General features: G+C 46.8%; 1 protein-coding gene across 7 annotated transcripts in view; it reads right to left on the bottom strand.

Moving 5' to 3' along the window:
* Positions 1-26,713, bottom strand: part of frem1b (Fras1 related extracellular matrix 1b) — a 42,269-nt gene extending 15,556 nt beyond the window's left edge. The window contains exons 1-22 of one of the 7 annotated variants that reach the window (XM_085397540.1): positions 26,697-26,713; positions 22,914-23,035; positions 19,666-20,001; positions 19,494-19,588; positions 18,585-18,844; positions 18,084-18,280; positions 17,404-17,727; positions 16,618-16,726; positions 16,398-16,529; positions 11,266-11,610; positions 10,686-10,828; positions 10,391-10,587; positions 10,207-10,297; positions 9,909-10,076; positions 9,624-9,832; positions 8,207-8,300; positions 7,316-7,568; positions 6,904-7,098; positions 3,558-3,746; positions 3,288-3,484; positions 2,819-3,026; positions 690-834 (exon numbers count right to left, since the gene is read on the bottom strand). In XM_085397540.1, the coding sequence (XP_085253666.1) occupies positions 690-834; positions 2,819-3,026; positions 3,288-3,484; positions 3,558-3,746; positions 6,904-7,098; positions 7,316-7,568; positions 8,207-8,300; positions 9,624-9,832; positions 9,909-10,076; positions 10,207-10,297; positions 10,391-10,587; positions 10,686-10,828; positions 11,266-11,610; positions 16,398-16,529; positions 16,618-16,726; positions 17,404-17,727; positions 18,084-18,280; positions 18,585-18,844; positions 19,494-19,588; positions 19,666-19,884 (3,770 nt within the window). In that variant the 5' untranslated portion in view covers positions 19,885-20,001; positions 22,914-23,035; positions 26,697-26,713. The other 6 variants (XM_085397542.1, XM_085397539.1, XM_085397541.1 and 3 more) reach the window with 6 other exon arrangements.
* Between the last annotated feature and the right edge of the window lie 215 nt (positions 26,714-26,928).

The following is a 26,928-nucleotide window of genomic DNA, read 5'->3' as shown; positions in this document are numbered from 1 at the left end:
TATTTAAGTATTTAAAAGTAGAATGAGAGGCAGGGCCTTCAGTTTTCAAGCCCCTCTTCTATGGAACCAGCTTCCAGTTTGGATTCGGGAGACAGACACTAGCTCTACTTTTAAGATCAGGCTTCAAACTTTCCTTTTTGCTAAAGCATATAGTTAGGGTTGGATCAGGTGAAGCCAAATCCTCCCATAGTTATGCTGCAACAGGTGTAGGGTGCTGGGGGATTCCCATGATGCACTGAGTGTTCCTGTGTGTTAACACACCTCTGCTGCATGTAATTAACTTTTGTCTTCTACTTGCTGACATCCGTGTTTGGTCTCAGATAAAGGAAGGCAGTCTTAGATATTTCTGTGTGACACCATGTTTCTGAGGTTTTTAGGGACAAGAACATTAACTTCATAACAACAAGAATAAATGTGTGTGACAAATTGAAAACGATGTTCAGCAAATGACACAAAACCATCAAGAAGAAAAACATTTTGCAGCAGCTGCATTTTTAATTCCTGCAGCAAAGTCACAGGAAATGTAAAACATGTTCAGCCTCCTTTCACCTGATTTTAATTTCAGACCCACAGGAAGCCAGATCCACATCAGGGTGAGCAAACACCACTCTGTCTGTGTGTGTGTGTGTGTGTGTGTGTGTGTGTGTGTGTGTGTGTGTGTGTGTGTGTGTGTGTGTGTGTGTGTGTACTTGAGCAGTCGTGGTTTCTCGTCGTTGACCAGCAGCACGGTGACCTGAACTGTTCCCTCGACTGCATGGACACCATCTGTCAGCCGCAGAGCCACGGCGTCCTTCAGGGTTTCTGTGTCATCGTGCATGTAGACGATCCTCATGCCTGCAGGAGGAAAACAGAAAATATGGAGCAGTGTGTTTCTGTGAGCATGTATTCATATCTTTGTGGGGTTAAAAAATTGGATGTTCCCACTGTCGCCAAAGTGCTTGCTCATAGGGGGTTCTCTGTATCTATTATTGTACGATCTACTGTACAATATAAAGCGCCTTTAGGCAACTGTTGTTGTGTTTTGGTGCAATATAAATAAGAATTTAATTGATGTTAACTATACTTATGGGGACTAACATCCTGGTCCCAACAAGTTTGAAGGCATTTTTTAGACTCAAAATGTGGGGTTTTTTTTTTAATCGACATTTAGGAATCACTGTACAATACCACCAACTTCAGCAATTTGTTACTACATGTATTTCAAAATGTGATTTTAGTGACAGGGTTACAGCTGGGTTATGATTAGGTTTAGGGTTAGGCATTCATTTTGATGGTTAGGGTAAGGGCTAGGCCAGTAGCTCCCCAACTTTTTTTGGTAGGCCCCCCGTTGTTTTACAAGAAAATCTTTGCGACCCCCCCTGCCCGGCACAAACACATCCTCCAACCACACACATATTTTTTTTCAAACTCCATTGCAGTTTATTTCACTCCTCGAACCTTTTGTAAGCAATTAAACAAATAAAAATTAACTGCAATAAATTACAGGTAGCAATAAAATGAACTACTAACTCTTACACTACGTCCACATGTACACGAGTATTTTTGAAAATGCATCTTTTCCTATGCATTTGGGCCTTTCGTCCAAACGTAAACAGTGTTTTGGATCACTGAAAACTGAGATTTTGAAAAACTCCTGCCAGTGTGGAGTTTTCAAAGTCTGTTCTTGCATTTACCTGTGGACGAGGAAAACGGAGATTTAGTCACGCAACGTCAAAGGTGTGTGCCTTTTTTGGCATCACGCTGTGCGCCACGTGATGTTTACGTGAGATGCATTTCTACAATGGCGAATAGAGACAAAATACTGTTGCTGTTAATCTGACTATCTGCAGTTTTTACATAAACACACGCAGTTACTGTCCCTCCATTTAGAAAGACAAAGGCGTTAGTTATTAACATTTGAAATGATGAAGGTGTTTGAAAAGTAACACAAAATTAGCTGCCTTTCCAGAAAAACACAAAAACTTTTCAGTACTTTACTCCCAGGCGTCTAGACTTCTGATTGGCCAACATTTCTTCACAGTTAGGATTTGGCACATTCTTGACAGCGTTTAACTTCATTTTTTTTGTTTACATGTGGACGGAGATATTTTTTTCAAAACTGTACATGAGGACGGGATTTTTTATTTTTTTTTAACGAAAATGGAAAATCTCAGTTTTCAAAAATACCCGTGTACCTGTGGACGTAGCCTTAAATAACAAAAACAAACCATCTTTATGGTGTGATTATTTTACGTGGTTGTTTTTTTGTTTTTACTGTGTAAGAATATTCAACACTGCTGTCAATACAAAAAATTACTCTGTGCAAAATGGGTCTAAAAACATAAACAACTGTGGGATACTGTTTGTCTGTGATTTGGGGCCAAGGTATTCCTGCATGCACTCTCCGTGTATGCATGGGTTCTCTCTGGGTACTCCAACTTCATCCCACAGTCCAAACACATGCAGTTAGTGGGGATAGGTAAACTCTAAAGTGCCCATAAGTGTGAATAGTTGTCTGTCTCTATGTGTTAGTGACCTGTCCATTGCATACCCAGTCTCTCGCTCTAAGACAGCTGGGATTGACTCCAGCCCCTTCGCGACCCTGATTTAGATAAGCAGAAGCAAATGGATGGACCAAAAGCATTTTATTTTTTAGATGGTTGGGAACACGGCCCTGCTGCTTACCCTCTCCGAATATGAAATAAAAAGCGATTATTGCTCTTGTTCAAAGTCATCCTGGTTCAAAGTGTTTGAATGATGATCATCTGTATAAAACACCAATAATCTAGAATGTATTCACATTTTACTGTCACACTTCCTGTTTGAGTGACTGCCTCACCTTGTCGGAGCTCCTGCAGAGTGAAAGAGGTGACAGAGAGGCTCCTGTGCAGGAGGTCAGCTCCCGCCTCCGTGCCGTGGATGCTGTTAATCAGGCTGCCGTGAGCCGGCGGCTGCACCACAGTGAAGGTGAGCAGCTCAGGTGGGGCGTCCAAGTCAAAACCATCCAGTATGGATGGAATTAGCTCCCTCATCCCGCCCTCTTTTACCTGCAGAGAACAGGAGGAGTGCGCCCCCGTGAGGCTGTTGGGATCATCGCAGATTCAGTTTCAGTCAGAGAAATCGTTTTACTTTGATTCTCGTGTGAATTTTGTTTAGTCTTTATTGTTATTTTCTCTTGTTTGATGTCACAATTACAGCTTTGTCACCTCAATCGGGGGGAGGTGACAATGTTTTTAATAACCAGTCAGCTGTCTTCAAGTCATAGCTGATTGATGACCGATTACTGATCAGGTCTCAGGTGTACGTACGGTGAAGTTGGCGAGCAGCAGCGATGGTGTTTCGTCATTGGTTGGTTTGATAATGATGTAGAAGGAGACGGGGGCGGAGCGATGTAGCCCGTCGCTCACACTGATGGACAGCTGGTCGACAGTTGGCTCCACCCCTTTGTGCTCCGATTGCACGTAGTTGATGAAGCCAGAGGTCAGGTGTTTGAGAGTGAAGGATTCTGGGAAAAGACAAACATTAGAGTGAGATCTGAGTTGGCTCCCCGAGGTTCTGCCCGTGCACCGCACACTGACCGACTCGCACTCCCGCGTTGCTCTTTTCGGAGCCGGGCATCGGCTGCGTGTTCTCCAGGAAGCCGTGAAGGGGAGGAGTCTCCAGGTGAAAGACGAGCTGCTCAGGGGGACTGTCTGGGTCTGACGCTCCGAGGACCCCCCCGCACAGACAGATAGAAGAGCCTTCATCCACCACCAGCATGGACTCGCCTGCGCCAGGACACAGCAACACCTTCATTCTTCATTTATCAACTATGCTGCTCGCCACACTGACTGAGCGCCTGATGGTGGATTTCAACTCCACTGCTTCCACACATGCACGCCACGCAGTAAGCACACCGTCCACCGAGATGTCCACTCGAAGCACACGGGAGCACTGGCTTATTTTCTGCCATGATGTTGAAGCCCACCTGAGCCACTAGCACAACTCTGGGCTGGACATGTTGTACACAATAGGTACAGGTGTAGATGTTGAGCTGCCAGCTCCTCATGTGTTAGCGGACGGTTCATGCAGGCGAATCTGTCCATTCTTTCACTCCCACCTCATCACACTTTACCCCAAACTGAGATCTCTCACAGCTGGAAACTAAACCTGTTTAGTTTCTAACTAAAGTTCAGGCATCGTTTAATAATCCTGTTTTTTTTATTGAGTGAAACTCAAACAGGACCAGGAGCAGAATTCCTTCCACCTGCAGCCTCCACCCCCCGTTTCCTGCAGACAGGAGCGGGTCTAAGCCTGCTGTGTTCAGTTGGAGTATGAACACTGTGGGTGGATGTGAGTGGATGGGTGTGAGCATTAATGAGGGACAGTCCTGGATCTGGCTGATAAACCAGCGTCGTCCTAAAACAGGAACACGTGGATGTGAGGCTCGCTCCACTAAGGCTCTTATTCTGTGTCTTTATTCACTGCTAATTAATTAGACCAAGAACCCCCCACCCAAACACCAGCACCACCACACGCGCATGCACACACACACACACACGCACCACCCCACCCTCGGCCCTGAACTGTGCGCCGGTGCCGAATGAGCAGGGAGACCCGCCGGCAGGATTACGAGTCGTCCCGCCGTCGGCAGCGCTAAGCTGATCTGGCTGCTGAGCTGCGGCTAACACGTCTCCTATTGTGAGCACGAAATGGAGGTTCTGTCTTTTGTTTAGTTAAGACGCTCATTGTCCGCTGTCCACACACACACACACACGGTGAGATAATCTCTCAGCCGTGTGTGTGTTTTCATGTAATACCACCAGACAATTAGCAGATTTCATTTAAAACACATCAGTGCCAACCTCGTTAGCCGGCTGACAACACACACACACACACACACACACACACACACACACACACACACACACACACACACACACACACACACACACACACACACACACACACACACACACACACACACAAAGTATCAGGCCAGTTTAAACAAAGACCCCAGCAAGTGTAAACTCAGGGCTCTGTCTCCAGAATAAACTCTATGCTGAGTTTAACTTTAAATCTTTAAAGTTAGAGATGATTCTGATTTCGGTTTCCTGAAGCTCGACAGGATCAGAGCACCAACCTACAGTTACATTAAAACTCGGCCAACCCCCAAACTGCTCCATCTTCTCATCTGCTGCCTCGATGGTTAAACCCTGGTTCATGAAACTGTAATCCTGGGGATCCCAACACAAGGTCCGAGGGCCAGAATCATCCCGGCAAAGACTGAAATGCGGCCCACGGGATCTCATTAAAAAATGGGAAGGAGGGCATAAACTTTTTAATGTATTTTCATAAGTTTCACAAGTTTTTCCTTTTGGGTAAGGTTGGGGTAGTCATGGGTTAGGTTAAGACCTTGCCCATGACTACTCACACTACACCAGGGGTGGGCAACTCCAGGCCTGAAGGGCCGGTGTCCTGCAGGTTTTAGATCTCACCCTGGGTCAACACATCTGAATCACATGATTAGTTTGCTACCAAGCCTCTGGAGAACTTCAAGACATGTTGAGGACATAATTTAGCCATTTGAATCAGCTGTGTTGGTTCAAGGACACATCTAAAAGCTGCAGGACACCGGCCCTCAATGCCTGGAGTTGCCCACCCCTGCACTACATCAAGGTAATGAAGTAATAAATAGACAGTTACATGAAAGAAAAGTCCCCGTTTTTAACCACCTACTGTAGAATTTTCTGGCTTTATAGTGAGTAGTTAATGCATTGTTAAACTTCATTAGACTGACTGGAAGGAGAGTTTCTTCGGTCTGACCCACAGTGTTTGACATCCCTGCTGTAATCAAGCCAGCAGCAGGCTGACAATGCAGCTCACAGCAAAGTGTTATTTGTGAGCTCAGAGGACGGCTCATTTTTACTAGAATGGTTCTGATTTATTGCCCTGAAATAAAGCATCGTGTTCACATTTTACTCCTGATTAGCATCATTTCTGGGGAATTATGCGCCGTTTGTAAAGGAACCACCGACTAACAACACAGACCTGCTGTTTCTCATCTCCCATCATCTCCACCTGTGACAGGTGAGTCACTGAGTGCAGCTACCTCACAGTTTAAACGTCTGTGACCGAAAATCAACCCAAAGAACATCTTCAGGATTAAAACAGAGAAAATGGAGACAATGCACAGATGATGTCTCTACTGTGGAGGAGATTATCCACACACACACACACACACACACACACACACACACACACACACACACACACGCTCTCTCTCCTGAGAGGATGATCATTCTCACTGCTCACAGCCAAAAACAGGGATTGAAGAGCTCCATGGTTATCAATGGAGACCAGTGACCACTGGGACACACACTGGGAAGACTGGGAGACGGTGTATGTGTGTGTGAGAGATGTTAGCCCCCCTTGCCCCTCCCATTACAGAGTGTGTGTTGGACTGATAGGTAACGGTGTGTTGTTGGTTAGAGAGGATTAAGCACACACATGCGCACACGCACACACGGAGCCTTTCAGTGGGAATGAAAGCACACACTTCCCTACAGTTCACAGATGTAAACGCAAACACAACATTGAAAGGACATTGTGTGAACGCCATGTGTCAGCTTCACTAAAATCTGGCCAATCCTGAAGGAGATCAGTGAGCGAACATCAGCACAGTTTTTTAATGGTTTTTGTTATTTTTGACATTTCTTTATTTCTGCAGTTTAAATAACCACAAACCTGTTTCCTGTTTGCAATAAAGTAGTTTGACAACAGTTTGAGTTTTTTTGTGGCTCTGGTGCTGTTACAGAGGAAAGTTAAGGGCTTCTCTCTGATTGGTTCACTCACACAAATCCAACAGGTGCGTCCGCGTGACATCGTGAATGAGGCTGTTGTGTAAACTGTACACGTGGTTTTTGGGAATTTGGTGAATCTTACCCAGAGTGACAGCAGGGACTTTATCGTTGACAGGAAGAACTGTGATGTTCAGATCGTAAACAGGAAGTGTACCATGGAGAGGAACAGGAGGGGGCGGGGCCTCCCCGTGGCAGCAGCTGTCCGGCCCTCTGGCCTCACTGTCGGAGATGATGAGGGTGACCGTGTCGAACACCGGCTCAGGTCCGATCTCCCCGCCTTAAACAGAACAGCATGTCCACAACAAATGTTTCTAAAGAACTGCTTTCGTTTCATTGTATTTCATTTATGAATGCACCACGGGTTAGTTTCTGCTTTCAAACCTACTTCATAACCCATTCAAACTTTTTCCAGAGTTCAGCCAAGGCTGGTTCCCTTCCTGCGGAAGGAACACACATTTTTCCTACGTGCCGTGAACGCAGCCTGGCCTGCTCACCTGTGTGGGCATAGTAGATGTGACCCTGCAGGACGTCCTGCTGGGAGAACTTGTCCACAGTCACGCCGGCTCGCTGCAGCTCTCCCCTGCTCGGTCTCCGGGCGAGCATGTAGGTCAGCGCGGAATCGTCGCTGTCCCGGTCGGTGGCCGACAGGTAGTCCACCGTCACCTGGACACGCCCCCCTTCCTCGCAGCTCAGCCCCCCTTGTAGACGGGCGCCCAGCTGAGGAGGCTCGTCGTTCATCGGCAGCACCTGAGGACGGGGGGGTGGGTTACATTTCGTTTTTATTAACCAGCTAAAAGTCCCGGCTGTGTTTGGTCTTTTTTACACACACACACACACACACACAGTCATCGCTCTGGTTTCTCTCCGCGTTTGAACTACAACCAGTGAAAACTCCTCACAGTTCACTGAAATAGGAAACTCTAGAAAGCAAACATTCACCAACATCAATGTCAGTCACATCTGCTGACCCCTCCCACTCTGCTTGCTCCTCCTCTGCATTGCCCCCTGGTTTTGTGTGGGCAGGACTCAATGTTTACAGGTGTTAAGCAACACCTGTAAGCACTGAGCTGATTGCTATAAAAGGTGGTCATGCCCTAACACGCTGACCTCTTCTGATTTAGGTTGCTGTGTGTCACCTTGCTTTTATCCATAAACTGTCCACTGAGACAGACTGTCGCTAGTTAAACACTCGGGTGTCTCTTTGTCTCCCTGTCTTAATCTGTGATTTTTTAACTGAAGTTATCCCGTTTCGATTTCTGCTAGTGTCTAAGCATCCCGCCCACAGTAGCACCTGAACTTTTATAATCAGCTTCTTCTTCACTTGTTACATGTCAGTAGAAACCTTTGAGTGCTCAGCAGGTGACACCTTTATTCAGTAGATTCACCTGAACGTGCAGGACGACGTCCACAGAGTTCAGACCGTCCGACACCTTGAGACCAACGACATCCTCAGTGGTCTCAGAGTCATCGTGGATGTACCTGAAACACAGAGACGCCGTCACGCTGACCTGTGACCAGCTCCTTAGTCAAACATCGGTGACATCAGCAGCTTCTACAAACACTGATGATGTTTAGAGCCCAGATTTTCTGCTTTTTAAATGGAGACTACTGAACCTCTTGTGAACTTTCCAACAGCAGTAAGCCAGGGGTAAAGGTCAAGCACAATACTGAGTCTAATTTAATCTGAATAATTACACAAAGTAAAACTCAATAAAAAGCTTGAATCTTAATAAATACAATAAAATCAAACATTAATGTCATAAAATAAACTGGCACAAAATAATTGCGGAATAAAAATGTTATTAAATGTACAAAAGAAAACGATGAGTCGACGAGTCAAAGTCACGTGTTGACAGAGTCTGCCTCTAATCATCGCATTAACAAAGAAATTCTTAATATATAAAACATGAAGCCTGATGTGGGTTTCAGCTAAAACAAGAACCTGGCTTCCGAGTATAAATATAGTAAAATAGAAAGATTACAGCTGCTAATTACAGAAATACTCATAGTCACCTAAGGACAACTGGAAAAAAATGTTGGATGCCTTAAACATTCAAAAAAAGAAGAAACTTTCTGATTTTCGTGAACTTTAAGAACACAAACTGCTGGCTGGTGAGTGACCCGGGGTCCCTGAACACCGCACGGTTACAGCCACCGGCTGGTTGGATTTTACGTGACTGGCGCTCTTTGCAGGGCGAGGTTTCAGAAGAACACGACAACAGCAAAAACAGCAGCATCACTCACAGGAACAAACTGCAGCGTTTCTATCTGACGTGTGTGCTGGAACAAGAAATCATACATCACCTACAAATGAATGTGAGACAAGCAAAAGCAACAAAACAGTTTTGCAAAACAGGAACAATAATTGGTTTAACTAAACGTTCAGTGGACGTTTAAAACAGAGGTGCAGGTGAAACACTTTAAAGGTGACCTACCTGCACACTCTGAGCTCGTTATTAGAAACATGTTTAATGTGAACGCCCACCACTCGAGCAGGAGGTACATGACAGGAAGTGAGGAGTAGAAAAGCTGGCACTAAATCCGCTCCGTGCTTTCTGCTCTAAGAAACCAAGACTGACTGCAAACAGTCGACCACAGCGCGGTGAGCGGCTTCATGATCACCTGAAAACTTCGGAACCTCTGAAACCGAATCCTCTGAAATCAGAAAAACCCTCCGGCGTTACATCACCGGTGAAAACACACCCATCTGCTGAAGCAGCGGATAAAACCAGAGAGCTCTCAGAGTGATCGCTGAGCTCAGATCACCACGGCACGTCCAGAACCACCTGACCCGGGTCTCACCTGATGCCCAGCCCTCTCAGTTCCTGCAGGGTAAACCCGCCTCCCTGCTGCAGCGCTTGGCCCCGCAGCTCCAGCCGGCCGTGACGAGCCGTGCTCCGAATCTCCACCCTCAGCGCCTCCTCTCGACTGTCCCGGTCCCAGACCAAGAGGTGCTCCTCCGTCACGAAGGCCGCGCCACCCTCCTCCACCCGAAGCAGGTTGGTGAAAGCCTGAGGAGCACAGAGAGATTCAGCACGACGTCCACAGCACGGTCAAACCAGAGGCTCCGCCTGTTTGACCTCTGACCTCTGGCGCCTGGTCATCGACAGGGGTAACCGTGATGTTGAAGATGAGGCCGGAGACGGTGTCGCCGTGGTGATCGCTGACTGAGAAGACGAACTGGACGAAGAGCGACTCGGGCCCAATGTCCTCGACCGGCGGCATGAAGGCCACCTTCATGTGGTTCACAGCATGCTAGGAGAAAACAAGAAATTTACATCTTAACCTGCAAAAGCCCAACCCATGCCAACCTCGCCAGCCACGCCACTCTCCCCTCCAGCAGCGACTCCTTCATATGTATTAGAATCAAGCAGGTGCTGCATACCTGAGTGAAGGACTTCAGCACGGGCGCTGTGTGGTCCTTCTTCATGGCGTTGGTGCTGTCGGTGTAAAACAGACGTCCTGCATCCATCAGGCTGAAAACGAATACAAACACGATAGTTAGTTTCTCAGTCACAGGGTCTGCTCTTTCTCCTCTGTCAAAGCTAAGCTGGCAGCCGGGTCCTTACCCAGGATGTAGCGGGCTGAAGCAGGGCTGTGTAATGACATAGGTGAGGTCAGCATCTGGGTGCTCTCGGTCTGTGAAGTGAAGGTGAGCCTGGGTGATGTAAACCACCTCCGTCTCCTTCACTGTCAGCGAGCGGACGCTGCCGGGAACTTCGACTGGCACCTGGTCCTCCACCGGGAACACGTGCACCACCACCGTCTGCACACGAGGAGGAAGAGGAAGGAAGAGGTGAGAGGAAGAGGAGGTCTCAAAGCGACATTCAGACTTGTCACTCTCTCAGACCAGAGCCGACTCACGTATGTCTGCGACAGGTTGGGCGGCCGGTGGCTGTCAGACAGCGTGAAGTCGAAGGCATCCTCAAACTGCTCATCTCCCGAGTGCTGGTAGAAGATCTGACCCTGGATCAGGTCCCTCTGCAGGAAGCTGGCCACCGGTGACCCTGCAGGGAGAGCACAGAAGAGCTCAGAGACCAGCAGTGCAGGAACATGATGGTTTACAGCAGAGAGCTGCAGGACTGAGCCCTCTCACCCAGAAATCAGCATTTTCACCCCCTTGTAGATTATTTCTGAATGTGTTTGTGGTTCAGTGAGTAAAGCTGAGCGTCCCCCAGGAGCTCAGTGGTGTGACCCCTAGTCATGTGACTGTGGTGAACATTTACCTTTACCCTTCAAAACCATTAAATTCAACAGAAATCGAGTATCACAAACATTTATTTACCACAGAGGTGATTCTGGTCATTGAGGTCAGTATCAGCTGATAATCAGCTGACCTATCAGAGTGAGTTTGGATTGGCTGATTCTTCTGGGTGGGAGAGTCCCAGCGTTAGACACGCCCACATTGCCTCTCTAATTATTACGTCTAAATACTCGCCCTCACCTGTCTCATGGGCGGATGTCCTCCTGACCAGGTGCCCGGCCCGGGGGGCGGAGACTATCTGATAAAGGATGTAGTCGTCGCTGGAGTCGAGGTCGGAGGCCAGCAGCATGAACTCCTCGAGCCGCACGGCCCCACCCTCCTGCACCTCCACCGCCACGTTGTTGATGAGGAAGGGCGGAGAGTCGTCCTTCGGGAGGATGTTGATGGGGAACTTGTGGCGGACGCTGTGACGACCGTCGCTGATGCGGAAGACGACGTGGTCGCGGGTGGAGTCGCTGTCGGAGTGGTGGTAGACGACTGTGCCCTCCTTCAGGTCCCGCACGCGGAACATAAACGCCTTCCCGCCTGGAAACACAACGCAAAAGTCACATGAGTCACAAGAGAAAGATCTTTAATTCTTTTCCACTAAACAACAGTGAGTCCTCACTGTTCCCACAGCGTCAGACGTCCGTTTTCTAAAATAAAAAAGCCTCAAATCCTCACCTCTGAGAAGCCTGACAGATCAAAGCACCTTCGATTTCAGCCAGCAGGTTCAGAGCGATGACAAGATTTCAGACATTAGAGACTGAAATGTCGGCGGCCTCCTTCCAGCCACTCAAAGCATCTGACTGGCAGCTAAAATGATGTTTTTACCTGATCATAAATGATCTGTGATCCTCTCAAACTGGACCTTCAGTCTCACTGAGGAGAAACTTCAGTCAGTAACTTTATTCTTCACGCTCACTGCAGACTCTTGTCTGTCTGACTGGGGTCGAGTTCAGATCTTATATTTAACGAGACAAAAACTCATTTCTACATTTAAACAAAACTCTGACTGTGATGACGACTGTGTTAATCAGCTGGAGGCAGATTCACGACGACATCAGTCAAAAGAAAGACAGAAAATCATCTGCTGAAGGCTTCACCTCAGCGACAGCACAAACGCACCGAGGTCACTCGCCCTCTGTGCCTCTTCACGAACTACTGGCAGGATTTTTTTTAATGCTGAAAGAAGTTTTTGCAATACTGTTTGGACTGAATAAAGATGAAAGCACTCCCTCTTTAACCTGAGTTATAATTCAGAAAACTAAAACAGAACGATGCTGTAGACTCTGTTTTAAACACTGCACATATTTCTGACCCTTCACCATTTATTGTTACATTGCTATTATTTATTGTCTTCACAAGCGTCATCTTTTTAAAGATTAAATAGCCTCCATAAAGACTGATTATTGATTTTTTTTTTTTTTTTGATGGGATCTTCCCGCTGCAGCCAGGTTTCACAATAAATGTTCATGCTGACTTATAAACTGAAACAGATTGAATGTTTCCACGGAGTGACGCGTCAGGAGGGCATCGTGTCGTACTCGGGATGAACGTGTGGCGAGCGTCTGCTTCTGTCACAGAGCGGCGGGATGCTGTTTGTCTCTCATCGAGCCGAACATGAAAAACTTCGGGGTCCTACATTAATGAAACGGCGGCCGCGTCCATCTGCCAGCTCTCTGCCGCTGGCTGGCCCTCCTCGCGCTCTACAACATGCTGATGGCCCAGCGTCACGTGACCGTGGCCTACTGGAGGACACGTGTTGTCAGTGGCCGGTTTCCAGCCAAAGCTTCGCACTTTGATTCAATTACCGTCTCCAACACGTGCGCTGCTTTCCTCCCATTGTCACTTGGAAATAACAAGTTTGTGTTGGCGCCTGGAGGCACAGCGAGGCACTGGCTCGGTCTGCGCTGCGAAAACCGGTGGGCTACAACATGGCGTCCTTCCCGGCGGCTGCCCGGCTGTCAGGACGGGGGCTTCCTGTCTCCTTGCGAGTGCCAGAGAGACAGAAGGGCAAGGTCAGCAGACAGATTGAGAGACGAGCGGTCGCAAGCCCGAACCTCATTAGCAACTTTACCGAGGGGAACCGGCTCGCGGTCCAAGTGATGGAAACAACTTGGTAATTGGGCCCAAAGGTGGCGTTGGGCAGCCGGCCCACGAAGGGAGAAACGCCACGCCTGTGTATATGTGTGTGTGAGAGTGTGTGTTTGTTAGGGACAGGCAGCCATCCATTTGGCTGAAGGCGTTGGAGCGAGCCCGTCCCCACGCTGCAGCCGCCACCCTCCAGTCGCAGCACCGAGGGTCAGCGGCGTCCTCAGAGACGCAGCTCCACCGCAGCTTCCTGCACGGACGCGGTGCCAAACTTCAGCCCAAACCGACGGGATGAAATGATGCAGGAGCAGGTGCTGCAGGAGGAGGAGGAAGCTGCCTGGTGGGACCAAAGTTTCAACAAGCATTATTGTTGAAACTTATTTTGCTGCGTGTTAGAGACGTTCTTCCCTCTGCAGGTTTCTGCGCTTTGATAGAGGATGCAGACATGTCGACGAAGCAAGCACGAGTTCTCGCTGTTGTGAAGTTTGTGGTTTGAAGCCTGACAGAGGCACAGTGAGCAGGTTTAACCCCTGCTCTTTTTCCAGCCTGCTGTGAAATCATCAGCCTGACCTCACTGTAGCTCTTCTGTGTGACCCCGATCTGTAAATCTGAGGAAACTGCTGCCCAATCTGAGTGTGAACACATGGTAGGAGGCTTCCTCCGAGCAGAGGTCTGAATGTCACATGCTGGATGGAGAATTTTTGTGGATCATTTTCTGCATCAGCTTACACAACACGGGTTTTTGTCCCAAACACAGTGAAAGCTCCTCTGCTGAAAATTAAACAACCAATAAAAACAAAAACACACATCTCGATCAATAAAGTAAAAAGTAGGACAAAACCAAAATCTTAAAAAAGGTACAAACTTAGAGGAGCTGAAGAATAAATAAAAAAAATATAAAAGTGGTTAATCATTTAAAATCTTCTCTCCTGTTCTTTTTGCAGCAGTGACGATCAGATTCATTTCTGATTAAATGTGTTTATGTTAGTAATAATTCATTTATTGGAATTCATAAACTCATTATTTTTGTTTCCATGGTTTCATTTATTTCTGTGAACTTTGACAGCTGGGGCAAAAATGATGATGTAATTATACCAAATTATTTTTGCCTCCACCTTTTTTAATTCCTGTTTATGGATGTAAGTCAGTGGATACGGCAGCACGCTGATGAAAAATCATGTTCAGGAAATAAAAATGAAACTTTTTCAGGGACATGGAAAAAAAAAAAGAGCAGAAATGTTGTGACTTAATTTGAAAAGGTGGCGCAATGTCACAGCAGCTCAGGTGAGGACTGCAGCTTGAATCACTGATTAAACCTCACAAACGAGCGGAAGATGAGGCGAGCACAAAAGCAGACATGAAAGGTTAACTCCCGCCCGCATGAAGCCCTCGGGGCGCCCGCCACCTCCTCCCCCTCCGAGCTGGTAGCATGAAAACCTGTTTGGGGACAGTGCATCTGCTCCCTGTGCACGCCGCCATGAAATGGCAGAAGTCGCTCCAATCTGCTCCGTCCCGATGCCGTTCAGACAAAGAGGCGACCTCGCCGAGCGGCGGGCTGGAAGGGACGGAAGTGGACGGAGAGGCGGGCAGCGGCGGCCCCTGGCGAAGTGGCCCTGGCCCCATTTTACACCTGATTAGGAAACACATGCAGGACCGTGAGACATATGCTTCCCCTGCCACACGGCGGTCCCTGATGGACGCGCAGCACATGGAGCTAAAAGGGCGGAAAAGGCCAGACGCCGGTTTGCAGAAGTCCCAGGCGACCGAGCAGCATACCAGCGAGGGAGTCGAGGACGGAGGGACAAGGCAAGGCGGTGTTGCCGAGGGGCTTCCCGAAACCCGTCGACGACATCTTCTATACTTTCTGTCTGTTCTGTGTTTATCGTTGGTCTTGATGATGATTTCTAACAGACGTAACATAAATACTCATGGATCATAATTTATATATAACAAGATTTAAACTCAAAATAGAGAAGATAAAAAGTAAATTAAGCGCAAATAAATAAATCATTAATTTTAAAATGGAACATAAATCCTTGAAACTTGATTAGTTTTTTAACACACTTTTTATTTGATGTAAATAAATAAAAATATATAATTTTAATAAAAAATTATCATAATATATATATAATTAAAATTTTAAGGTGTTTAAAAAAATATTTTGTCACAGCCAGAGGTGGGTAGTAACTACTAATTATATTTATTCAGTTACATTTACTTGAGTGACTTTTTGGTTACTGTACTTTTTACTTTTGCTTGAGTAAAACTATTATTATAAAGTATCACTACTCTTACTTTTAATCGACTCAGTGTGAGTAACTTCAGTGAATGTATAACAAGCACGTTTTAACCAAAAATGCATGAGACACAGACACAAACTTGCAGTTTATGTCAAAGTGATTCTTGTTTATACAAAAGGTTTGTTGTTCTAATGTTATTCTGTCTGCTGAGCCTGTTGTGCCATTTAGAGATGAAGTAAAGTAACACCATATATTGTCACTGGAAGTACTTTACCCTTTTCTTACACACACACACACACACACACACACACACACACACACACACACACACACACACACACACACACACACACACACACACACACGTACGTTTTATATTGAAATAATATTAATTTGGAAAAGTGCTTAGATGTATTATTTTTTAATCATGTTATTTATATTTATTTACTTTTGTTTCAAATACCAAATTTTGGACTAAACTTTATACTTCTGTCTGTCTGATTATCTCATTTTCAAACATAAATCGGATGTTATGATCACGTACTCAGTACTCAAATAGGCTATATACTTTTTTACTCTTGAGTAATTTCTTGGACGGCTACTTTTTACTTTTACTTGAGTAAAACTATGTTGAGGGAGTGCTACTATTACTTGAGTACCATTTTTGGCTACTCAAGGATTAAAAACTAACATTAAAACGATTTTTAATATTTTAATAAACGTAGCACCCGACCATGTTTTCTTTCATCTGCTCAGATCTGATTGGTCAAAAGAACTCAGACTACACAGAAAGCAGAAGCTTCAGGTACAAAAGTCTCACCTATAGATTCTATTTTGTGGCACATCAAAGTTTTGGTAGCAACTAAAACTGAAAAACTTGATTAGTCTGAAAGAAAAGAAAGAAAACTGAGTAGAAGATTTTTCTTCACTTTGACTGTCTGATGTTCGATAGAGCATTTACCACCTTAAACCCAACCCCGCCGACCTTTGACCCCTCACCTCTGACACTGAGCCGCCCGTGCACGGGTCCGTCCACGGCCACCAGGTAAACGGCGTCAATGTTGTCGCTGTCGACTATCTGCAGCTGCTCCCAGGTGATTGGTCGGGACTGACCCTCCAACAGGTCTAGACCTGAGATGGCACACGTGTTCACATGTTACCTCAACGAGTAAAACGCCGTGAGACATTTTTCACGCCACAGAGATGGACGCGAACGTACCCACGTTCCAGGAGACTCTCGGAGCATTCGTTTCCGATGTCCTGATGGAGACGTGGACCACGATGGGTGGGCTGGTCAGATAGGAGCCATCTATCACCTGAAACTCCACCTAAGCATATAAAAAGGGAACGCAATGACAGGAAATTACATTATTAAGCGTGTAAAACAAGCGTGTGGAACTTCACAGAGTGCATTCTGGGTACACTTTCAGGGCTCATATCAGCCTGTGGGACAGGTGAGAGAAAAAGAAAGGTCTTCTTTTCACCTACATTTGACACCAGGATCATCTTCTAGTTGCGATTCCTTCTGGGTCAAAATAATTTTGTAATATATATTTCTTTAGCCGTTCCAGCCCAAGCAGGCCAGCAGTGATTTTGACCCTGTGTGATTGTATCTCACTCGCTCTCCTTCTGCTGTTTTTTGTACAGCTGACTTGAAGGTGAAGCGTCTCCTAAACCTCCATGTCTCCTTTTTTTGACATAGACATTTTTGAAGGGAACAGAACACGAACACTCAGATCTGAAGCCCCAGCTCAGACCCTCTGAAACATCGGTGTGGGGTGGGTTAGCTATGGTTAGCTTTGGTGTGCTGTTATGCTGTAGAAGTTGAAGCAGCATTAGCAGCTACAACGTTAGGTTAGATTCCTAGAATAAAAGCTCAGATATCGGCCACACTGCCCTGAAAAAAAGCTGTTTTCTCCAAAATTCCCAGTGTTGGTGCTTCTAACATTCCAACTTTTCTACAGAAACTGGAAGAACCTTTGGAGCCCTGTCGCGTCTTCAGTACCTCATAGTTCCTGCGGCGCCCCCGGCTGCTGTTGGATGGCTGGTAGGCCACTTTCATCTCGTGAAGGTCCAGCCATGTGAAGGACCGGATGGGCTTGGTGTGGTCGTCCAGGTGTGTGATGTAGCCCTCGGCGGGTGGGACGGTCACATTGAAGACCAGCTTCTCCTGCGGAGTCTCGTGGTCCTTGGCGTCCAGCGTGGCAGTGGTGAGCGGGGTGAGGATGAACTGGTCCACCTCCAGGATGAAAGAGGCCATGAAGGTAGCCTGCGGGGGCTGGTTCTGCATGGCCCCGTGGATCAAAACCGGCAGCCACACGGCCTGTGACTGTGGGAGGAGGAGGACAGGTAAAGTTTAACACACCACGCAGAGATCAACACATGGCGCCACAACTTCTGCTGTTACACTCGTGAGAGGTGTTATGCCACCGCTCACGTGCTAACGATGAGACAGAAATGCTTTAAAGGAATGCTGGAGGCTTCGAAACCTCCGCCTGCACATCCGTCCTCATCGCCGAGCTGAGAAGGCGGGATGTCACCTTCTCACTGCCAACATCTCACCTGCAAACAGCAGAATCTGCACTTTACAAACTTTCTTCCTTTAAAGCAAGTCTGAGCCTCATTTCTGCTCTCTTTGTTTCCACGCTGCTGTCTGAGCTGTGAGCTCATCGGTCTTTCCTGTACCTCCAGCAGTGCTCTGCTCGCCTGCTCTCTCAGCTCCACCCTGACGGGGACGTAGTCGATCTCCGGGGACGGCGGGCTGAGGTGCTGGTACTTGAGGCCAGAGCTCAGGAATTCATGGCAGCTGGTTTTGAGGAAGTGGACCTCAGTGGTGTCGTGAAGACACGGACTGTTTCCTGGGCAGAGCGTCGCCTGTCGACCTATCAGAGAGGAGAGCCGAGGGTTTTAGACCAGTCGGTGAGTGGAAAACACCAGACGCACACAAACAGATAAACCACAAGCAGCCTGCATTTCAGTTTATATTTATACTAATGTGTATTTTATATTTAAGCATTTCTCTCAGTTATCTTTAAGTTTTGATATTTTTTATAGTTTTTGCTTTATTTGTGCTCAACATTGTAAATAAAGTTTAATTTATTCAACTTAAAAGGTTAAATTACATTTTAGAAACTGTGATGACACAATGAAACAAAGCAAATTAAAAACATCTTATGAGTTTGGTACCCTTCCTCTGCATGGAGTCTTCCTCCCTCACCAGCCGACCCGCAGCGGGGACGCTGGTGTCTGCGGTCAACAGCCTGACGGTGCAGACAAGGTCAGGCGCGGCCCTGATATTCAGCACAGAGCCGTTGATGGCGTTGGATAAACCGTAGAACTGGGGAACGACCAGCGGAGCGCTGCCGAGTGCCACCACGCCCGCACCAGAGTCCACCACCCGGACCCTCAGGATCACCGTCTCCACCTGCGTGTCCGAGGACGTGAACCTCCACACAGACACCACATGTCATGTTAAACAGAGCTCCACCTGGCCCACGAGGTCATCACACGTACATCCAAATTTGAATTAATGTTTAAGCCACGTCTGTAAACGCTCCATAAATCTAACCTGCAGAAATTGTTTTTCTCATTATTCTAAAATCAATGGCAACCTTCAGGAAGCCTGCTGAGGGGCAGCGAGTGTTGAGCGGGGTCGGGGCCGTTTTCATTGGGCTCAGAGGGGTTGTTGTTACTGTTTGCAGGATCAGCTAACCGACCATGTCTGTGCCTCCAGGACTGGACTGGCACCTGAAATCTTATCTGCTGTGTGTCCCAGATGGGCCTCAAACTTTCCACCTAGGAGAGTCCAGGAATGTCCGATCACAGGTCGAAACTCCCTGCCTTCAGTGTTTCTACTCTGACCTCCTCACCTCAGCCCTCAGAGGAGTCATTTCTGCTGCTTGGATCCTCCATCTCATTCTTTCGGTCATCACCCACCAATCCTGCTCCACCATCCTCTCACTGAACAAGCCCCTAACACCCTGACCCCCCCCCAGCACTGCAGCCATTTCCAGCTGACCCTCAAGGGTCAGAGCACCTCAGGTTAAAAGACATGTTAGAAGACATGTTGCAGACCTGTGGATGCTGCTGACTGACCTGTAGACTCTGAGCATCACCACGTCCTCGTCCAGCAGAGGGCTGCCGTCGTGGACATACTTCACCTCGTCCTCCAGGAAGCTGCAGTCAAACACCTGCAGAGTGCACAGAGCAGAGCGCCTGTAACTCCTCTGAGCGGCTGCCATACGGCACCAACCTGTTCCACCCTCACCTGTGGGCTCAGCCTCCCGACCCTCTGAGTCACGGGCTCGTTCATCACCACCTCCACCTTACAGTCGGCGCTCGGGTCCACGCTGATCTGAAGCTCCGCCCTCGTGATGAAAACCGAGCGCCCTCTGCTGACCTCCACGGCAGAGTTCACCACAACCAGAGTCCGAGGGCAAACGCCCGTCACCGCGAGCAGCAGCAGGGACACGAGGACGGCAGCCATGCTGTGGGCGGGGTCACCGGTTTCAGTAGTTCAGGTGAAGCAACGCTGAGGGAGAATAAATCTGTCCGAGGTTTCAGAGGTTCCCGCTCACATCGTCCTCAACTCCTCGTCTTTGGGCTGAAGGGGGAAAACAGGAAAACCTCATATTGTATTTCAGCGTCACTTGACTGATTTCACACACACACATACACACACACACACACACACACACACACACACACACACACACACACGAGACGTCAAAATAAATATATATATGAAATCCGAATGGAAACAAACTGAATAATATCAGAATTATTGTCTGACGTCAAACAGACAGAAGATTCAACACTGTGTGGTGTTTGCATGTCTGCAGCTTCCTCCCACAGTCCAAACACATGCAGTCAGTGGGGTTAGGTGATTCTAAACTGCCCAAATGTGCTCCAAATGTAAGTGTGATGAGTTGTCTCTCGGTGTTAACCCTGCAACAGGCTGATGACCTGTCCAGGTGTACCCCGCCTCTCGTCCTACGGTAGCCTGGATAAGCTCCAGCCCTCCCACAACCCTGATAAGGACAAGAGGAAGAGGATGGACAAAGATGTTATTCTATTTTATAGGCTTTTATACACTTACTGCAGTTTAACTGTTCAAAAAGCTCATGTTAAATTTACTGTATTAGTCATTTGTACACACTCATTTCCAGACCCTAAAAACAAAATAATGGATGATGGAACAGAGCGAATCATATTTTAGAACTGGTTGACTAATGCTAACATTGGACCATTTACAGAGGAAATCATATGAACCATATCCAATAAGAGAGCACGGAGCCGAACACTGTGCAGGAGCACTGCCTGATACTGTAATGGGCTCATTTACAGTTTACACTGTAAACTCCGTCAGTCTTAATAAATAACTGCAGCTGTCATGCAAATGAGCTGTCAAAGTGTCTTCATCTGACACAACATGCCACAGAAGCACCGACGACATGACAGCCGACCCCGAGCTTATTTCAGGCAGGTATAAATACAGGTGTGCATTTACATTTTGGTTTGCCCTTCAGTGTGCTGTGGGTGTGCTTTGAACACCACCTGTCTATGAAACCGAAGACTCCAGCCTCTCCTGCAGGAAATACTGCACACAAAGAAGCAGGGAGCTGCTGCAGAACAACAGAGTCTTTCTTCTTTTGTGGTTTTCTTTGTGTGTCCTCCACAGGTCAGTTTTCTGCATGAAAACGGCTCAACACAGATCAAACTAAAGCAGATTTAATAATGTCTGACTCCAACAGAGACAGATGTAATCCTGACTCTGACCTCTTCCAACACAAACACTGAACCCAGCAGACCAGAATACTTACAGCAGATACTCCAGAGCAGCTCCAACCCTCCTCCACTGTTCCCTCTGAATCCCTGCAACTGCCCCTCTGCCACATGAAAAGTCCTCTAAATCCTTCAGACAAAAACAAAAAAACACTCCCAGCATGCAGCTGGCCAGCCCAGCTTCTTCCCCCACTGCCCCACACTCCCAGCCGGAAACTGCTTCACCCTCCATTTCACTCCCAACCAAAACTGTCTGCAGGAAACGACAGGTTAATCTGCATGACCCCGCAGAGGTGCTGGACGGGCCGGGGGAGGGGGAGAAGGAAGGAGGAGGTGATGGGGTGTTTTCAGGATCAAAGCAGAGAGCTGGCGTGCCGCTTCCCATCCAGCCAGATGAGCGTGGGTTCATTAGTTTGAGGTTGGAAGGAAACAGAAGCTACAACGAACTGCAGTCCCTGTGACGTCCAGCAGATCAGCAGTGAGTCAGTCCCCATAGACTCCCATGTAATACATTAGAGCAGAAACAAACACGTTTAACAGCCTGTTTTTATAAGTTACCTGTTTAAATTGTACTAAGGCTTAAATTAGGATTATTAGAGGCGTGGCCTCTTTGACTGACAGGTGGATGTGGACACAGGTGGCTGTACCTGCGAGCTGTCTGCTAGGCTTCACCTGAGCTGGACCTCTGGGCTGTGTTTGTTCTGTTTGAGCCTTTTAGAGCATTTTTAATGTCAATGAGATTTTTTAACTGGATATAGGATAAAGGATGTATAAAAGTCACTGCCAAAAACTGATTGCAGCTTCTACCTTGTGACAGGAATGTGGTTCAAGATGACTGGATATCATTCATGAGGAATCCATTTGACATGTTTCATATAATATAGACCAACAAGTTATTTATGACAGTTCAAACAAATTTAAATAACGCTAATCACTTTTTGGCACGACACCGGTCAGCAGTCTACACACGGCTCATCGGTACTTGACCCAATTGACCCAAATGACGCTGCCGCAGATGGACGGATGGATCCTCTCAGACGCTGTCTGGCTGACGTTCGAACAGTTCAACCCTCATCCTCCATCTTGTCTGAGCTGACGTGTTTAGATTTGCCCGAATCCCATTCTCAGAGACACCTGGACGTTAAACTGTACTGGACGGGATGTATCTCTCTTACTTTAGTTAACAGTTGCTTATTTGGAATGTTAAGCCTGCATAAATTAAAAATTACTGGTCAAAATCATGTTTAATCGCAGTCCTGGTGATTTTCATCAACACCTCTTTGGTGGGCACCAGAATTTTAGAAAAAAAACCAAACGCTTGATAGGCGGCACCATTCACAGAAATCAGTAATGACTAAAAGGTAGACGTACAGAGACTTACATGTTTTGTAAGGATGCCGGGTTTTTACATAGAAGGACACAAAGGTACTGTCACTTCCTGCCACCAGCTCAGCTTCCCCAACAAAACGTGTCATCACTTATAGGCATTAAAGAGCTGAACTAAGTCGCGCTTCAGGTGAATGTCTGTCTGCATCGCTGCTTCCTGCTGCACCAACACGGCTGGCAAAGTTTCATCCTGAGCCTGCAAAGCCCAATGACTCGCTGTGTGAGGTTTTTCTTTTTTTAAAGGAGGAGGAGGAGGAAGCCAAAAGGAGAAAAGGGTGAGAAAATAACGAAGGAAAATCCTTTAATCTGCACGAGCCGGTCGGAGATGAGGGAGCTGGCACCTACCTGCAGCTGCAGGAGCTCCATACTTGTCTTCTTCACCTTCTGCACACGCTCACAGGAATGCTGTGACACAAACAACACAAACATCCACCGCGCGCCGTCAGTCACCCTGACACATCTGGCATCTGAGGGGAACAGAGGGGGAAAACTGAGATAAGGAAAACAAGGCGAGCACAGACGTTCTACAGCCAGAGAGAGAGAGCAGACAGGAAGTGTGCTGAGAAGTTTCCAGGACTTTTAGTTTTACTGCCCCCGTCTGTTTACCCCCTCTGTGTGCCTGACTCAGCTCCACCTTCTGCTCTCAGTCCTGAACCACATCAGAGCCCTGAGTCCCAAACACGCCTCTGATCCTCATCAGGAATACCAAACATTTCACTCACAGATCTGAGTCCACAGACTGAACTGTATCTGTTATCTGTACACTTCAGTGTAAACGTTTTAAATGTTAAATTGAACCTTCTGGCAGGACGAGTGAAACCAGGGTGAAACGAGCAGCAAAGCTCCACAAAGTTCAGACAATAAACTCCCAAAAGCAGCGAGAAGGTTTCTGGTTTCTCCAACAAACCCATGAAGACTTAAGATGATTTCAAATATATGAGGCCAACTTTCTTCTGATTGGCTGCCCATTAAAAACCGCAGGTGGGTGGGTCTTGTATCCCTTCTGTGACATCCCACAATTTAACTAGTAGAAGAAGAAAAAAAACTGTGTGAAGTCTAAACTTTCAGAGAATAAAGAAAAAGGTAGAACCTTAAGTTCCCACAGCAACTTAAACTGTTATTGTTAATATCATTGAAGCTCCTTAAATATAAATTAGACCTGTGAGGATCTTTCTGGTTCACGTGGCTCTTGCTTCATATGAAGTAGGAAGACTCAGATAACGATCAAGTCAGAGCTGTGTGAACGTCATTTGATTTCAGTGTGAGGCTTTTAAGACCACCAGCAGATCCAGCTGTGAATCATCGCTGACGGCGTGTTTAATCACAGGAACCCTGCTAACAGCTCTTTCTCCATCACAGCTGCAGCTCAGCTAAGCACAAACACTGGAAGTGAAGGGAAACCGTTAGCATAAAGACAGAAAGGCATCTTTCGAGAACTCGTGTTTGCATCTTTTTAAAACTAAGCTGGTATAAACAAACTTTGCCACAGAGCCGCTGATGGCCTCACAGCTCTGTTATCCTCGTTAACTCCCAGGTTACCCTGATCCCTGCTCTCTGATGGCTTCTGCAGCTGCCAGAGGAGAAAATCTGCCTTAATGGAAGAACCAGCAGCAGAAGATCAGCTGACTCAGCAGAAACAGTTTCACTCAGGCGGTAAACTCTTACCGTGCAGCTGCTCACAGCCAGCAGTGCTGCCTGTAACATTCAGTCTGAGCTCAGCTGAGAGTCTCCCTCCATTCCAGCATTACTGAACCCAAAGCAACAAACTGGAGGCAAGAGTCAAACACCATCACAGTGTGTGTCTGTGTCGTGTGTGTTTCTGAGTCTTTATCTGTGTGTTTTTCTACATGAACAAATCTGATTAAACGCATCTCTGCCAAACAGAAGCTTTCCTGCAGGTTTTCAGGTTTCATTATGACTTCGCTGTCTCTGGCTCCTCCCACCACAGCTGCAGTAAACAAACGCTGAGTATTCCGGCCTTCCATCTTTACCACCATAACAAGTCCATTCGTCTGACATCCTCTCAAACTGTCCTCGGTCTCTGTTGTGCAGATGTGATTGGTTCCTACATTTCCCCGTTCAGCAGCTGATTGGGTGTTTGGTGGCAGCGAACGAGAACATGTCTCGCCATTTTTGCCGTTACCAGACTACAGGTTTCTGTTAGGGATTCTCTTAGCGTCTCAGCCTCCCTGATAACATTTCTGCTGCAGAAAAAGTCTTTTTCATCAGCTAATTAACATTTTGATGATTTTGGAAATCTTCTAAACTCCATGCAGCGATCAGCATCTTTCCTGGGACACTGACTCAGGGAGGAGTTCAGCATGTTCTTGTTCATAAGGAATATCATGTCGGCTCAGGTCTAGTTTAAAATGTAAGAAATTTAACATGAACACCATGATTACATGAAGATGGCGGACTGAACGTACAAACTGTTTGGAAACTGAGGAGCTGTGAAGAATCATGAAATGGTTCACGGGGTCAGAAGGAGCGTTGACAAGGTCGTGTCCTCCCCATTCCTGTTCGGGTCTCCGTCTGAAGCTCGTCCCAACAGCATTTAAACACCTGTTAGTAAGCAGCAGTGGCTCGGCTGGAGGAGGGAAACCGTCCCAGAGGGAGGAAACAGACCTACTGCGGGTTTTTTACTTTAGTGGGATGAGCTGATGACTCTGTCACGGCTGATTGGACGAGGTCAGAGAGTCGAGGTCAGTCTTCATCAGGCACGAACGTGTGGGGTGGCAGTGAGTTCGGCCTCTGATTGGTTGGAACAGAGGTGAGTCATGCAGAGTCCAAAAGCTGACAAGAGTCAAGTCAAGTGGCTTTACTGTCATTCCAACCAGTGGACTGCAGCGTGTTGTGCGCTCTGCTGAGAAGGTGATTGGCTGCAGACTCCCATCTTTGCAGGACCTGTACACCTCCAGGACACTGGGGCGTGCAGCTCGGATCTCAGCTGACCCTTCTCACCCTGGACACAGTCTGTTTGACCTGCTCCCCTCAGGCAGGAGGCTCCGGTCCATTCGCACCAGAACCTCTCGCCATAAAAACAGTTTCTTCCCCTCTGCTGTTGGACACATGAACAATAACCATATGACTGTTCCCACCACTAACACATGACCCTACGCTGTGTTCACTGCATCATTCCATGTTTGGCACTGATCACCACCTGCACTCATGTATATATCTTTCAACGTAGCACTCTTAATTCTTATTCTCATGTATATATCTCATGTATAGCTCATGCACATATCTTTCTACGTAGCACTTTTAATTCTTATCCCTACTTTTATTTTTTTTCATGTCTATTTAAGTGCTATTTATGACCCTATTTAAGTGCTATTTATGACACTATGTTTGCACTGAAGCACCGCAGCAATTTCCTAATGTTGTAAACCTGCTCAACATTTGGCAATAAACCCCTTTCTGATTCTGATTCTGGTACAGTACACGGTGAAGCGAGACAGCGTTCCTTCAAGACCATGGTGCTACATATAAACAGTAGGGGTGCAACGATACACAAAATTCACGGTTCGGTTTGATACTTTGGTGTCACGGTTCGATATTTTTTTTGATACAAAAAAAATGTTCATGCCTTTTCAATTTGTCATTAAAATTATAAATATATATTTTAACTCAAAAGTACAGTTTTTAAATGTAATGTTGCTGAAACAAAAACAAAAAAAATCTATCTGATCGAGAAATCACTCATCTTTGGAAAAGAGAGTTTATTACAGAGAAATGGCTCTTTCCAAAATAAAAGCTATACTATACGCTTCTTCTGGGCTATATTCTCAGCAGCATATTAAACATATCAGGTCCCCATAAGGAGAATCATGTGCTTGTTGTTTTTGTCTGCTTCCACTTGTCTTTGCACTAGGATGATGTCAGTGTAAATGTGCAGTGATATTCGTTGTGTTCCCACTAGTGCTGTCAGCGTTAATCTCGTTAAAATGACATTAATGCCATAACGCAGCAAATCTCCAACGAGTTACCGCGGATCGCCCCGTGCGTGGGGATGGACAGTGTCAACACGTTAACAAGCTAACTGCGCTGACGCACTAGTTCCCACCAACATTGCATGCATTGCGTGGCACATCCGACATACTGTTTTACTTTTGTCCATGACACGCTTACCATCAGGGTCATGCTTCACATAGAAACCAAGATAGTTCTTCTTCTTTGTGTTAAACGGCGGTTGGCAACCAACGTAAAGGAGCATTACCGCCTCCTACTGTTCCGGAGTATGGGTCAGACAGTGAGTTCACAAGCTGTATCAAACCCCCCCCCCCCAAAAAAAACCCCACCAGTTCCCTCAACCAAGATAGTTCCAAACGCCAGATCTGAATGAGGGTGGGGGAGGTTCAAT

This window comes from Rhamphochromis longiceps, linkage group LG23 (genome assembly GCF_057381845.1).
Source record: "Rhamphochromis longiceps isolate RC_006_pf linkage group LG23, R_longiceps_female_GT1.1, whole genome shotgun sequence".
In the NCBI taxonomy this organism is placed as follows: domain Eukaryota; kingdom Metazoa; phylum Chordata; class Actinopteri; order Cichliformes; family Cichlidae; genus Rhamphochromis; species Rhamphochromis longiceps.
Note: the sequence above shows the minus strand (reverse complement) of the source record. Positions and strands in the feature narration are given on the sequence as shown.